We start from the raw sequence: 16812 nt of genomic DNA on the forward strand, positions 1-16812 counted from the left end.
TAAATGACTGGAATAATACAGATTGACATAGATAAAAGTCATCTCAAACGAGACGTGTCTATTAAATTTCCTAGCTGTACCATGTTTTATTGTAACACCTTAATAATGCTATAAAAAGGAGTAGCTGGTCGGTGAATATATTATCAAGCGTCGAGACTAAGAGCTTCCTTGGCAGTTTTAATGCTCATTTACGTACATTAATTTATAATTGCATTACTTATGAGGCTCGGTAGCTCGTGGGCTCGAGTTACTGTCATTTATGAGTTAAGTAGTCTATATATTTTGGAAAACATGAGAAACTAAATAATACACTTGACTTTGTTCGTTTGCATACCACATTATCAGCAACATTCAGTGAGTATTAAGTGAATTATATTATTACCATTGTACTAAGTATTATCATAGAATATAACTTTTTATTATTAAAATAAGCAAAATAATACTTTCTATCTTCATGTTAAATTTCATTAAGATCTGTTCAGACATTTATTTGTAAAAACATAACATATAGAGAGATAGCCGAACAGAAACATTTTGTGATTTCTAATATTACTAAAGATGTAAGGAAAATTCTTGTAATAATATATATTAAATTATTTAAGGGTTTTCCTTATTTTTATTACATGTCACCAAAAACGAATATAGCAACGATAGACTGTCAAAAACAAAATTAACATCTCAGTGTTGCGTGATTTTGTCATTTCAATCAATTTGACTTTTGTTGACATGTAACCTGTGAATGTTTATACAAGTTAGTAATACCTACGTATAATAAAATTGTTTGTTTCAGCTTCATGCGGAAGCTGTTAAACACACAAGGTAATATTAATAATAGTTACAATCATTGTAGTGATATCTGCACATCAGTAATTGCTTTGAATCATTGCAAATGAACAAGCAAGCAGATATAAATTAAAACGGAATGGAAATGTAAGGTAATTAAAACCTTGTTAATTACACAGAAGGTTGAATATCTAAATTGACAAACCGTTTAAGGCCTCCGTTCAAACTTGACATGTTCACGCTCTTTTTTAATCCGATTGGATAAAAATTAATTTAAGATTTTATATGAAGTCACAATACATTAGTAATGGCTGCAACAAAATATATTAAGCCATTGCTGTGATTACCATGCACAAGCGCACAGACTGATATTCTAACAGTCATTATTTTCAATTCTATTACATTGAAAAACTTCCTTAACATCTATTTTTCTTACATATAGAGATAGCGATTAGTAAATTTTTGTTTTACTTATATATATATTATATATATATAGATGTTGAGTATGTAGATGCTCGAAGTTAATATCGGAAGTATATAAATTTACTAAATTATTAATTATTGTGCTAGAAAATTAGCAAATTAGGAATCCTGTATATTAACGTGCTTTTACTTTTAAACTAAACAGATCTCTTACTAGGGGTAGGTACTGTACTAATCCATCATTATACTGTTATTTAAAGAATAAATATATAACAATTTCAATTAGTTTTTGAATCACCAGTATTCAATCACCACTAGAATATATGTGTATATATATATATACATAGAATATACAGATTGAATAATACTTTACTGTAGTGTATAAATAATAAATAAATAAATCTAATACCACTGAATCGGAATTACCTCCCTAGGTACACCGACAGGTCTTATTAAAATAGCGCTTAAGGTGTTTACTGGTATAAATTTGCAGCGTCTAATTATAGGATTTAAGTTTTGGGAGCCTTCCTACCGTATGACAGTTTCAATAATGCTGCAATTAGTTCGAGTTCAGTGTATTTTCCTCGTGGGATGCATTATACAGACCTATAATATCGTACTTGTGCATTATATATCTCTCTCTTGCCTCCAGTACCGCCGCGCCGACGAGGTAAATTTACGAACCCCTCAGGCAGGTAGGATTTCGTAGGGAATCTAAATTTAATGCAGGCAAGGAAATTCTTGTATTTTTTGCAGATATCAAAAGGCAGATATGTAAATACAGGTGTTATATTTGTATTAGAAGAATTTGTGAGTGAAATCCTATTCAAATCTGTGTAAAGGAAAAAACAACAAGAAACCTTCTTTGTATTACGGTGTGTTGCAAACCTAGGAAATATTATTATTGATTCCATCTTTCGTTATTGCAAACAGCATTTGGTGACAAACAAAATGTTTATAAAAATACATCTAAACTGAGGATACCTATTATAAAGAGGAATGTCTTGTATGTTTGTATTGAATAAATTCGATAAGTACGGGACCAGTGTTTAAAATTCTTTCACGATTTTGAATGTCCAATATATCAGTAAATATTGGAATATTTCAGGAAGACATAGGTTGAGAGGTATGTACAAAATTGACAAATCTGTGATCGCCAGAGGGTAGCCACTATGGCCTATACTGGCTTCCTGACTGATTAAGTATCAATTGATTTCTGTAACCAATGGAGTATCACCCAGACGGCCTACCTAATAAAAGTTATACCATTGGCTTATAAACATGGATAGATACAGATGCTACAAAACAGAAACGTATCAATTTGGTATAATTTAATTTTTAGATTTAATACAATCTATAACTCTTCACTGCCAAAGAAACCAATTAAATAAACATTTAATTTCTTTAAAAATGTTGGCCTAGCACATAATAAATATATTGTGCACTAAAAAGACTGAACAAGTCTACTTTCGTCTCGAGAAACGGCAAAGTTTCCAGTCAGTGAATGGGTTACCACGTCGTGGATAAGAGCTACTAAATAAAATACTTAGGCACATAAAAGATAATCTCATTCGCAAGAATAAACAAGAAACATTCTAGATGATTCGCATACAGAAACAAAGCTCGCCGTATAATGAAATGCCATGTCAAGGTGTTTACTTCCCTTTGAAAAGAGATGAAAGGTACGAACAAACATACGACGGGACTTATACATACAAAACGTGTACGTTGTATTCAAATGCGATATTGGATATTGATTTTATGATAATACATGACTTTGACAATGTTTCTTTTATTCTTACTCATTGTGGGCCACCTTTGAGTTTGATGTGAGACGACATTTACGTTGAGTAGTCTTTTGGAAAGCCGTTCATTTAAAGACATCTAAAGTTAATCCGCCTAAAAAAATATCACAAAATTAATTAAACATTATGAAATTAAGAAAATAATAGTCCATTTCCGTGTTATTAAAATATATATATATATTTCGTTGAGTAATATACTTCTTAGATTGTTAAAATAATAATTTTTTTTCTTATTCGTCTCTATTAGATTTTCGTGACAGATAGTTTTACTGAAAGCTTTATCTATAATATAAAAATGAATCGCTAAATGTGTTGGTAAGCGTAATCTCGAAAACTACTGAACCGATTTCGATAATTATTTTTTAAAATATTCCTTGAGGTACGAGGATGGTTCTTACGGAGAGAAAAATTTTAAAAATTGCCTAAAAATGCCTAAAAACAACACTTTTCTGTAATCCAAATACAAAAATTCTTAATGATACTTAAAAGTCAATTTGAACTTTAATACCATACCATAAAGTTCAAATATTAGTGGAGAGGTTCCGGGAAGAATCCCATACAAACGACTCGTAATGATATTTAAAAGTTAATTTGAACTTTAATACCATATAATAAAGTCCAAGTGTAAGTGGAGAGGTTCCGGGAAGGCATGTGTCAATATTAGTCAAAAACATGTTGTCAGTAATAAAATGTCACTTGAAATGTAAATGTCTCATTGATGTGCATTTATAATATTACTACAAATCTAAAAAGCATTAATTTTAACAGTGTTGTGTGATTGTAACTCATTTATACTCGACAAGCCTCTTATAAGATATGCCTCCATAATGTTCAACAGTCAAGTCTAAGGTCTGCAAGTTCCATTAATAATGCGGCGAGAATATTTAGACAGAAGAGCCCGAAATGCAACCAATCTCATCTAATCGTACTGCCCAGGAACATAAAAATAGCAATGAACATGAAAAAATTCGGGTAAGACACACCCGTGTAGCGTGACATTCGACTAATAATGTTGCAAGTTTGAATCGAGCTGCTTTCTTTAGCGATAGGTTGATTACAGTATCTGTGTGTGTACTATTGGACCTATGAACTCATTGCCATATTGTTAGGCACTGAAATACAAAAATAAAACTAACGAATTTTGTTGCAAATGGAAACGTGAAATTGATACCATTGCTTCCACCTCCAGAGCTATTGTACTCATTGGTTTTAGGAACTGGAACAGACTCCATATACTTTTTAAACAATATTCAACAATACAACAACCGCCTTCAAATGATTTTATTTGGATTGGATTTTATATATTTTTTTACAATACACTCTAGATAGAAAGTCAAAAATATTACAGGGGAAATTCTCTGTTACCAGTGCCGGATAACGACTACAAAGCAAGGCAATTCTCCACAAGAAATCAATCTACATTGTCACATAACAATTAAGTGAAATGGTCAATAATTGAATAGTTATAAAACTTATATCACTTTCATCAACACAATCAATTGATTATATTATTTAAAGATATGATGCCGCCTGATAATCACATTTGTTATTAGAGCTGATAAAACTCATGTGGGGCAACTAGCAGAACATTTTAATGCACCTACTATTGATGAAGTTGCCATTATGCACCTAAACAATATCATGTAACATAAAGTACTACAATAAAAATAAATTTAAACTTAATTTTTAATAATTTCGAATAAGTAAAAATAAAATATAATAAGTCGACACCATATTAAAAAGAAAGTGAAATTGTATTTTTTTACTGACTATTAATGTAATTTTAGTTGTTTTATAATTTTCGACCCGACGGCCCAAATAGCAGAATAAGTATTAAATAAACTAAAAAATAAAGAATCGACAGTTAGGCGATACGAAGTTCGCCGGGTCAGCTAGTATATTTGTCAATACATACTACACTAGTTGAGATAACAGTACTATGTTATTCCAATTTTTACCAAAATATTTTAATATATAATTTTTAAACCTTTCACCAATGACTACATATAACATTGAAATTTTCTGAAATAAAACATGATCATCCATATACTGTACCTAATATTCACTAGGGACACTGCTTCCAAGGACGTACAAATAATATGATCAAGATACGACTATAATGTTATGAAGGGACGCAATGTGATAGGCTGAGTGAACCATCAAGCATTTATCAAGATAGGACCGTAAAACTCCGAATTGTGGACAGACAAAACCCTTTTTTCTTTTAGTAAATATCAAAATAAGATTTTTAGTTCGATTGCAAAAATAAATATTACTTAGATTTTTATAGGAACAGCATCTTTAGCGAGATAAATAAAATTGTGGTCGTTATAATCGAAACAATGTTCAAGAATAATTTAACTTATATTATCTGATTGTTCCTCATGTAAATACAGAATAAATCTGATTCCGTTGCCTCGAATGGAGACGAAAAAATTAAAGGTCTCCCCCCATTGTCTGCGCGGACGACACTGGCAAGCGTCCAAAACATATCAGCAAGGAAATAGTAGTAGGATTTATGGTCACGCACGCCGAAGCATTTTCAGGGTATGGGCATTCGTAAACTTTAACGTAATAGGGAAAGTAGGCCAATCTACTGTAATTCTGTGGATAGCCTGTTTGCCGTCCTATTTTGTAAACAGGAGGTCGTAACAATGGCCTTGTTTTCAAGTGTTGGCATTGAAAATACAAAACAGCTATTAATAGCAATGTTTTTCCGTTATGTTGTGAAAAAAAATTCAGGGGATTTGTTATCAGATTTAATTAAGTGGAAAGGTCAGGTGTCATAATAAAGGGTATATAAATATAGTATAATCTGGTAGCTAATAAGACCATTCTATATATAAAACAAGAATAAAATATTAAACAAGATTAAGCCGATAAACAAGATTCTTAAACGCCTTACGGAAACAATGATTAACAAACACTATAATTAGAAATATACACAAGGTATGTCAGAAATCATTCTATTGGTATATAAAACCAAACAGACAGACTCGGTGGAGGACTTTGTTTTATAATATGTATATATAACTTAGGTTATGAAAAAAGTTTCATTATTTTGCGCGTTGAATATGAATCTCCATATCATTCGCTAGTGTAATACAGAGGAATGAAATAATAAATTCCAACACTATAATAGCATGGAGTCGCAAATGCAAAACTTAAGAAGCAAAATTATTACAGTACTTGGTTTCCTTGCAATATTAACAAGTTTGCAACAAGCCAAGGAATTTCAAAATTGCATAAAGAAAATTATATACAGTGCCTTTGAACGTAGGTGTAGTCTTAATGCACTATATTAAAAAGTGTTTTTTTGTATTACGTTTTTGTATTACTCACATAATTTACAACGTTTATTCTATAAAAGTATCACTATAGTAAAAATGGTGTTCTTTTTTTTATTTTACTTTGTTCGAAAATTATTATTAGTACCAAAATATGTAGTTGATCCCGCAACTTACCATTAGTTGAACTTTTTATTTATTCTAATCCGATTCTATAAAATTAACACCATTTTAAGGAATTGATCACAATGCACTAGTGCCATTCGGGAATTTATAATAAAAAATGTCTTTTAAGTTTATGCTATTAAAGTTAACAAATAATAGTTTTTTCATTATTTTCCCTGTAAAGATAGCGATGAGTTACATTTTTATTATATGTGCCTATATAGAATTTAAAAGTTTTGGTGATAAGAACGTATTTTCATCTTATAAGAATTTTATAAGATCATTAATCTTTTAGTCCACTATCAGGCTCAGGCAATGCCTTAGGGTATAAATTTAAGATAAAATTCTATATATGACAATGCTTAATCTCACGTCATAATAAAATTTCTTTCGACTGACAACGTTAATTTAATGAATGTATTTTCGGATTAAGATTTTTATATTAAAATAAAAACGTAAGTCTCTGAACAATTATAAATATATTTTTATACTAAAAAATTCTATATATTCTTTCTTCTATTTAAGGACTTTAATGAAGTGAATCAATGATAAATTTGGTCTCTCATATTCACTGATAGTGTAACTCGCATAACGAGCTCCAGATGAAAATTTATTATATAGTTTAGCCCATTTTTGGTTTTAAGTTCACACTTATATTGACACGGATGGTCATTAATATGTTTTTTTAATAAATGAAAATACCCGGTGTATTTTCATTTATTAAAAAAAGAACATAATCATAGATTGCTTAATTATTTTCTTACGGGAAAATTTGTGTTTATTACTTGTTTATGGATAATTTTAATTTAATGTGTAGACTTTTATCACTCATCTATTATTCTATTTACATTGTAAAACGTTATCTATATAGTAATAATGAAGCTCAATCTTTGTACCCCTTTATACGAAATATGCGTGGATGGAGGAGTATCAAATTTCGCAAATAAAAATCAAAATTATGCATAAAAAACACATTATATCATTATAAAACATTACACATGTATTTGATACACACATGCATGTACATATACTCTTTTGTTTATTTTTAAAGATTATGGTCAAAAGGAGAATACGTTAATATTTTTTGTCTTCAATAGTATTATTATCTACATTATTACTTAATGTCAAACATAATCAGAATGAATTTATTTATTACAATGTATATACTAGTTATTAGTGAAATACAACTCGCACAATATACATATATAAATCTCAATATAAAAAAATAGTGTAGCAGTAATTTGAATTAACAATATCATAACTTATAATTTAAATTAATTGTGTTCGAATTTCAACCACTGACAACAACGGTTAACAAATAACCACATTACATGGAAACTTACTTCAAACTGTCACTTTATAAAATGTTTACAGGCTCATGTAATGTGTACATTCAGACATCACTCTCTTCTGTACATAAAATCTTTGAAACATACACGCCTGGGGCCCATTCAGCGAAGTACAAAGTTATATCGAGCGGTAAAATTTAACCAATCTGCTCTGTATGACTGTAGTATAGAAGAAATTACAACGACGACAGTGACACCCGTAAAATGAACTAGGACATTTTGTCGCTGCCAAACGTCGGCTGACTGTACAGAGATAATTCTACTTTATTTGCTTATAGGCACGGTCGTATGTGATAATTTGTGTAAACACTTTTATACTTTGTCAAAGGAAACACGAATTTAAGCAACTGAGATAAATACGGCAAAGTAAATTTATGATACCTAATTTGCAGGTTTCAAAAGTTATTGCAATCTTTAAAAAGTATATTAATTTGCAAGAATTTAAATGTTTTAATTTCTTCTAATTACTATTTTCAATCTTATATTTCATATATTCAATAAGCAATATTTTACTTTTTGTCTATGTATTACATATCTAAAAATATTAAAAGTAATATATATTTTTTAGATTATTACAGTACAATTTTATCGGTCTAAATACTGCAGTTTCCAATAAAAAAAACACTGGCAAATTTAACAAAAACTTTATTATGTATTTAAAAATAATATTACTGTCATATTTTTTTATATGTATCAACTGTATTTCATTCTATTTAATTTTTAATATTACATTTTCTTCACAATGCAGTCTGTTGTAACATTTGAAAAACCTTTGCCGCATTTAAGCTTATCGGACTGGGATGCACGTCTTTACGGCTTGCAGGTAAATTTTTCACTTTCAATTAACCCTTGTTCAAATAGGAATAGAAATTAAGATGGCCTGTCTCGAGGCTTAAACCACTAGCTGTGCCTTGAAATTGAAGTCCTATTTGTCAGGCAGCAGTAGGTCTATCAGTAGCTCTATAAGTTTTCTGCGTGTTAGTACCTTCAGCACTTACCTCTAATTTAATCGGGTGAAACTGTAAAACACAGCCGTCTCTAGCAGCATTATAGTGTTTACAAAAGTATTATTTTGTTATGAACTTTTTTAAACTATAATATTTAATAATAAAGTTCTATGCGGTCTGTTTTTTTTTTAAAGAACGACAAAGTACGATGATAGGCACGGATGCTTTTCATCGTACTTTGTAATTTCTGTGTTATATTTTATACTATTCAAATCAGTACATAGTTTTGTAAGAAATAGCTGATAGGTATCTACAACAAACGACTTCTCTGTACAAAGTTCTCTAAGTGTTAAGTTTTCAGAAATCGTTCCAGCGGTTCCACCGACTTGGTAACATCGTCTATGATTTTCCCAACGCTATTATTTCCTTGATGCTGTAGGTGTTACTATCAATTAATCACCACCTTTTTTGCTATTACGGTCATATAAAAAAAAAACAACCTACTTCATAACCAGTTTTCAAAAGAGAAAATCGTGATAACTAGTTGTCAAAGAATAAATTCTATTAGATTTACTTTAAAATATTATAAACACTAGCCGATATGGTTCCCTAATAATTTTACGAGCTGGCTTGATTTCGCTGGCAAATTAGAAAAGTTTTATGTGCCTTCCCGAGTCCACGAAATTGCCTGGTAAGCCTATCGTGGAAAGATTCGAATATCACCAAACTCTGGTCACAGTTTCCGCTTTGAATAATGACAGTTCGAGTTTTTGTAATTTCTGACACGTATTTGGCATCTATAGGTTATAAATTTAATGACTGTATACCCTTCCGTTGTATTGTGCTGTCTTATAAATTAATTGACATTTTATTTTGTTAACTTCTAGTTTTTAGTCATGACATTCATATTATATTTTGTGACGCTGTCATTATCTGTTATGTGATGTGATTCGAGGTTCTTCAAATTAAATCAAAATTCAAATTCGTCCTTACCTTTTAACGCTTGAGTAACAAACAACCAAATACACAAACTTCCATATTTACAATGTTAGTGGGATTAGAAGAACAATGGATCCCTACCATTTTTCTACATATATTGTAATTTATTCTACGGCATAGTCGTAACTCGTCTAAGGACATTTGTAAGCACAGTTAACACTAGGAAACTCTGCTTTCGCTAGAAAGTTAGTTGATTTATACTGTCGTTAGATTACTGAAATCAAAAGCTTCGTTAATTAAGTTCTCTGTAATAAATATGGTAATTTGCCACATAATCATATCGTATGTAACAAAAAATACATATATTAAAATATTTTATCACATCAATATTGTGTTTGCTGTAAAATATTATAGCAAACACGTGAGGGTTTAAACAATTTCCTAAATGAATATAAGTACTATTATAACTAAATATCTTCACGATTTATTAGTTATTTTATAGATAAGATGTTATAATTTAAATTAAATTTGTTCTGATAAAGTTAAATAGATATAATAATTAAATTATTTATTACAATTTGTAACCACAAGTCGATTGTATTGATGCGAACTCTATTTCCTTCCTTCAAAGTAATATTACGTTGTATAGCTACAAATTTCTGCTTGTCAATTACTCGTAGGAGTAAAAACGACCAAGCAAATACATACATTACGTTGTAAGCGGGGTATACAAAATGCACAGTTCGTTTTGATATCTTTGAATAACATTGTCTTTTGCAGTGGATGTAAATTTTATTCAAATACTGCATCGTAAATATTCATTCGAACGATTTCGACTCTAGTGGAACGTCAAATACATTGTTTGAATGTTCTAGAAAATAATAAAGAATTACTACTTCATTTGAATTGTTTAATTAGAATAAAATTAACTTTAATTTATCTATACTATTTGTAAACTGTCTCTAACCGGCATGCAATATCATATAAAAGTTGATGTATAATATGAAATTACTCTTTAACAATTTGTAGTACAAAATATATATCTCTTTATTAACTCTTTATCTCTTTATTGAACACAAATTAAAACATTAGGATTGTTATATTTTCAAAAACTCATGTTTTCTCAAATGAAGTGTTATTATAATCTGATCAGTTGTTTAAAACCACATAGAGGACAAATATACATACATTCATTGTTATATTATAGATAGAACGCGTACTTAATAATATTAAAAATCAACGTTTTCCAATACGCCGCTTCGCCGAAGAAACGGCCAATATCCTCGAAATGTCTTAAAGATACTGTTACCATTTACTCTCAAAATGGCAATACTTATTCAGTTCACAAAATACTAGTAACTAACAACACTCGGGTCGGTATTATAGTGATTTCGATAAGGTACTTTCTATTTGTATTTAATTTTATAGAAAAGAATACCCATCTATATGTAGAATTTAATACAAACGAATACATTATTGCTGTACAGGTACTTTTTAATTGTATTTATACACAGTCTGAGGAATGACCACATATTCCATATAATGATGTTGCTCCCGTAGAAATCAGTTAGATTAACTCGCTATGACTTTTTCAGTAGAAAGTAACCAGAATGCACACATATTAAACATAAACAAATATAATACATTGCTAGCAAAGTAATATAGTAATATCTAAAATCTAATAAAGGCCAAAAATTTTAATCTTTAATTATTAAAAAGTAAAAGTAAAAAACAAAGACAACTAAGGATGGATGACTAATTTATGTAGGAAATGGATAATGCTTTTTCTAGAGTCTTTATAATCTAAAATAGGATAATACCATGTTATATGTATTAAACAAAAAGCTAATTAATGAAAATTGTACCTTATTCTGTAGAGCCAGTGTTTCAAGTTTAAAACCAATATCCAATAACAATTCTCATCTTATCAACAGGTAACGTCGGATACTAGAAGAGCAGATGCATTTGATCTACGTTACTCTGCCCAACAACTCCGGAATGAAACTCGGATCAAGACCGACTGGGATAGCTACCATAACAACAATCGACTTAGAGCAAGGTATACTAGTGTTTTACTATATTCAATCGTATTGCTTTTCGGTGTAAATAACACTTGAATTCCTTTCAAAATCTGAATATTTTTATAATTAATAATTTTATTTGAAAGGTTTTGATTAAATTAATTTATGGATTTGTATAACCATAACTTACCTATTGTATTAAAAATATTAATAAAATCCTAGCTTACTATTATTAAATATACAAGTTTATATGTTAAAATTAATTATTTAATTATAGTTATGATTTTTGTAGTCGTTTTCATACATAATACATTGATAATTTCCGGATCCTTATTTACCACAATTATTCATTTATTTCAACTTGTAAGTGAACATGTGTATTATATGTATATTAGGTATGTTATTAATTAATTAATAATGATTGTATGCCACAGAATCTATGAAATTGAACAATGGAAGTCAACACTACAAGAGCTTCTCGAACGCTTAGACAGAGAGATGGCGGCCCTGAAAGAAGAAAAGGCTTCTACTGAAAGAGAATTGGAGCTACTAAATATGCCTCTTCTAGTCTGTTCTGAATGTTTATCAAATAGAGATGGGAGAAGAAGTACAGAGTTGACTTACGACCTTGCTGATACTGAGCTGAAAAAAGTAATAACCCTAGTCCTTTTTTAACTTATTATTCGAGTTAATCTGGTCATATCTCGTTTATATTAATTTTATGGTAAAGAAAGGTATTTATTTCTCATGTCGTTTGCACTAGCCATGATCACAAACTCTCTAGCGTACAGCGATACACTAAATTATCTAACAAAAATCCCGACATAACACTCACGGTATCCATACACTAATTGACCGATATTATAGAACTTTGAACTTATTTGTCAATAGTTTCCACTCAGAAGATAACTTTAAGCCATCTTTCCGGTTGATTGAGGTTTTTATTATTTCTGTCGCGTGTTTTCTATCATTTTCTATTTTCTTGTACGATTAGTGTAATTTAGTCGAAACGTCTAGAAAGGTGAATAATAATATAACCTTTATTTACCGTAAAAATTATCGTGATAAAACCAGATTATATTAATTAACTATATTAGTAAAGTAATAATTCAGTCAATAGTCATAATTATAAATGGTAAATGTATTAGGATATTTGTTACTGAAACACCTTAATTGTACAAAAATTTTTTCCCAGGAGTTATGCGTAACGGAAAGTAACAAGAAAATGTTAATTGACCGATGTCAATCAGCGTGGGAGAAGATTAACAAGTTGGAAGTGGTTAAATTCAAACTCCAACTAGACTTGAATGACAAAAACGAAGCTCTGCAAATCGACAAAGACATGCTCAATTTGGACAAGGATTGCGCCAACATCACGTACAAAACTGATTCGTTGAAGAATCCGAAAAGGTACTTTCAAGATTTTAAATGTTCCAGTTTAATATTTAATTCGATATTAACCAACTCTCGAACTTTCCGGATTTATAAATTATTAGTTTCTTGTGCAATTTTAATACGGCGCTGATTTTAGAAAAACGAACAAGGGTATAAATATTTAAAAATAGTAAATACACGGGCAATTAAATAACATAATTATTAGACTGTGTGCCAACAAGATTATGACAAACAGGCCATAAATTAAGGAGGTTATCCCACATTTTTTTTAAACGTGATAAAAAATTTCTATTAACGCAAGGGACTATGGTGGTTGACTGAAAAAATATGTTACTCTTGAAGTACATAGATATACTATAGTAAGTAGGAATAATTTTATTCTATGACATTATTTTTATTGTATACTGGTTATAGAAAAATGAAAACTTCCTGCCTCTCATTATAAATTATAAAACGTAAGGTGCTGTATAAAAGGCAAAAAGAAGTAAAACAAATATTAATAGGTTGGAGTATTGTTTATAAAACTAATAAACAATGTATTTGTCTAATAGTCAAAATTTAAAAATGCGTTTTACAGCTATAATAGATCTTAAGTCCATGATAAATATATGTTTTTCCTTCGCTCCTGTTTTGGAGTAGTCATATGTTTTTCTAATGTACCACTCATTGGCAAAGCAGTATAAGTTTCTAAACTGCCATTATATTATACATAAAAGCCTAAATGAGTAAGCTGTCGTCTGCAAATAAACATTTTGTTATATATTGTTGTTATGAAAAGTTAGTTAAGTCGACGGAAGTTTTTCGACACTCCATTTTCTTTAATGCAATCAAATTCACATTGAGTACACCTGCTCTCCTCAATATACTTTAAGAGTGGTTTATTATTTTAAGATACAGATCTTTATATATATAGTACACCGGCATTAGCTAAGTGTGTTGACAATTTTTTTCACTCACATCTGATAACGGTACATGGGGAACCAGTGTAAGATGATGTAATGAGAATTAAATTAAGTCAGTTCAGGATCCTGTCCTTATCAGAAATATTATCAACAGGAATTTATCACGAAGGTTTCTAGAGAGACCGCGTAGAGATCGACCAGGTAGAATGATAATGATTATGATATTTTTAACAATAGAGCTATTAATCCCTATCCGACTATCCTTTCCTCTAATATGCATTATTTTATATACCGTACTCATATGTAGTACTCGAATAAAAGCGGTGATAGTTAAATTGTGAAATAATTGACTATTTCGCCCGAGAATATTCTCGAACTACGGTTAAATTATAAAATTATCACAAAATGGAATCATAGTGTAGAGTTCTGCATTTTACACCCAGTTAAGTGATAATGGTTAACGTTAATGTTACTCTCCAAATACATTTCTAATTATAGAGATGGATAGATTAAAATATAATGGAATTGATTTATTAATTTAATCCCAATTTTTTGCATGTAAAAATAGGGATATAATTAGTTATCTTTGCAAAAAATCATCTACGTAGGTACCTCTGTCCCACCTATTTCAGCCGCAAAGCAACTCAGTCACAATTCAGTACATTTTACAGTACAAAATAAAAAGATAATTTAGATTCGACCTCAGACAGTTTACTTAAAATCTTTACTTTACTATAAAAGCAAATAAAACCTACGCCTATCCTAAAATTTTAAATATAATGAAAATATGTTAGGTACTATCTATCATAATCACCCAAGGGGTGATTTTTACTGATCCTTTTCTACATTTTAAAAGTAAAGAGTACACAAATAGAAATTAGGAATAAGTGTCATTGGTTTCAATGTTCCTATACGTCTTTTATATTTTTAAATCATTGTTCCATGAATATTTTCTAGATAAGAATAAATTTTTGTATTCCTACTCTGAATTTTTACCGTCAGTAAATTTTTGATAAAATTTTTTAGAATGATAACATATAACCAATGGCTTGAGAAATGCGAATCCATAAAGAAAATGGCAATGGATGAGTTGCAAGACACGTTGCGTTTGCGTGAAGCTCTCTTTGTAGCGAGAGGACGAGCAAGGAACGCTCTTCGGGCACAAACTGATGTTACCAATTATATGCTACGCAGACGTATATATGATACGCAAAGAGCGAGGAATGAGTTGGAATGGCAAAAAATGAAGGTAACGGTTATTTATACTAGATAATTATACAATTTTACAAGATATGTATTAATTTATTTCATTACTTGTGTATTAATTTACGTATAATAATGACTCTTATCATTTTTAAAAATGTACGATTGATTTATGAAATTAAGAAAAACACGGCAACTTACCACGTTTTATTTATTATTATTAACATACACAGGATATAACCCATGATCATGGCGTTTGTAACACTACTTAAATATTGGGAACACTATAATAAACAAAACGTTCCCGTGATTTTCTTATAATCCTATTCTTATCAAAATTAAAATGTATATGTTTAAAAAAAAATGTTGTATTGTATAGAAGTTTTATTTCTTACCCGTTAGTTCTAACGGCTAACGGTAACTTTTATTATAATAGAGGTAAAAGATCTGTCAGTGTCAGTGTCTGGAAGTCTATGTGCGTCCTCGTGTTACATCTATACCTATGCATGTCAAATACCCTTCGCATACTTCAGCTGTTCAGTTGTAAATAGGTAACAACCATACGAACTCACTTTCCCATGAGCGTGTGAGTTTAATCTCAAACTTCTTTCTTATGTTGCGTAAATAGATTAACTATTTATGCAACATAATAAATTGTGGGAAAAATACTTATCCGACATTATGTGTATTTACGCTAGTCAAGATTTCAAGTCATATAATTAAATATTAATATCATAATGATAGTATAATGGCTGACTCGGAAGTAGCCTCGTATCCTGTTCCAAGGGCCACCACTTTCAGACTCGTGCTATTTTTAGTAGGTAACTACCTAAAAACTTACACTTGTTCGAATTTTCGAATTAATATCGTTATTTACAATGTCTTATCAAATCCATAGTAATTAAAAATAATTTTTAATCCCATTTAAATAAATAACCAAAAAGTTTTACCATAAGGGGCGGGTGGAATTATTAGTAATAGGGTTTAGGGGCCCCCATTATTAAACCCCCTTATAATATTCGTATCGTAATGAATTATGGTGTGAAATATATTAAATTATGACAGTCAATTAGTATACATATATTGTTTTAAGTGGTACCAGTGAAGAATGATAAGATAAGGTGATGAGGCATGAGGCATGAGGTCGGGTCAGTTACCCCATCGTGTCAAATTCAGGAGGAATATGGCACAATGGGGTAACTGACTGAATGAACTATGAACAATTGTTGTATGGGGAACCGTGTCGAGGTCAAACAGACAGGAAACATTTCTAGCATTTGGAGTCTTAAATCTACACTATTAACCATCGCCATCCCCCTAGTATATTCAATATACTATTTTATTGTATTTAATTTAACAGATGGAAGAAAACATGGACAAGCTGAATACTGAATTAAAAACAATAGGTGAACAATTCGCTGACAAGGTTAACGCGCTGAAAGTGGCGGAGACCCGCTTAGAAACCCGTGGATACAGACCCGGCATTGAGCTAGCTGGTGATGAAGCCGATATAGGTCTGAAGGAGGAAGTCCGAAATCTCAGAGAGACTATCCGACAGTTGCAGGATAAGCGGGACTGCGCTAAGTAATTAAC

General features: G+C 30.3%; 1 protein-coding gene across 2 annotated transcripts in view; it reads left to right on the plus strand.

Annotated features, from left to right (window-relative positions):
• LOC131852059 (tektin-B1-like) overlaps positions 1-16812 on the plus strand; it is a 63384-nt gene that overhangs the window by 44651 nt on the left and 1921 nt on the right. The window contains exons 1-6 of one of the 2 annotated variants that reach the window (XM_059202655.1): positions 8497-8635; positions 11633-11757; positions 12154-12370; positions 12915-13129; positions 15043-15265; positions 16580-16803. In XM_059202655.1, coding sequence (XP_059058638.1) covers positions 8555-8635; positions 11633-11757; positions 12154-12370; positions 12915-13129; positions 15043-15265; positions 16580-16803 — 1085 coding nt within the window. In that variant the 5' untranslated portion in view covers positions 8497-8554. Of the gene's footprint in view, positions 1-8496; positions 8636-11632; positions 11758-12153; positions 12371-12914; positions 13130-15042; positions 15266-16579; positions 16804-16812 lie in introns of those variants that run through there. The other variant, XM_059202656.1, reaches the window with a different exon arrangement.

The sequence above is a fragment of the Achroia grisella genome, unplaced genomic scaffold, assembly GCF_030625045.1.
Source record: "Achroia grisella isolate CSIRO2021 unplaced genomic scaffold, CSIRO_AGI_Agris_v1 utg821, whole genome shotgun sequence".
Lineage (NCBI taxonomy): Eukaryota > Metazoa > Arthropoda > Insecta > Lepidoptera > Pyralidae > Achroia > Achroia grisella.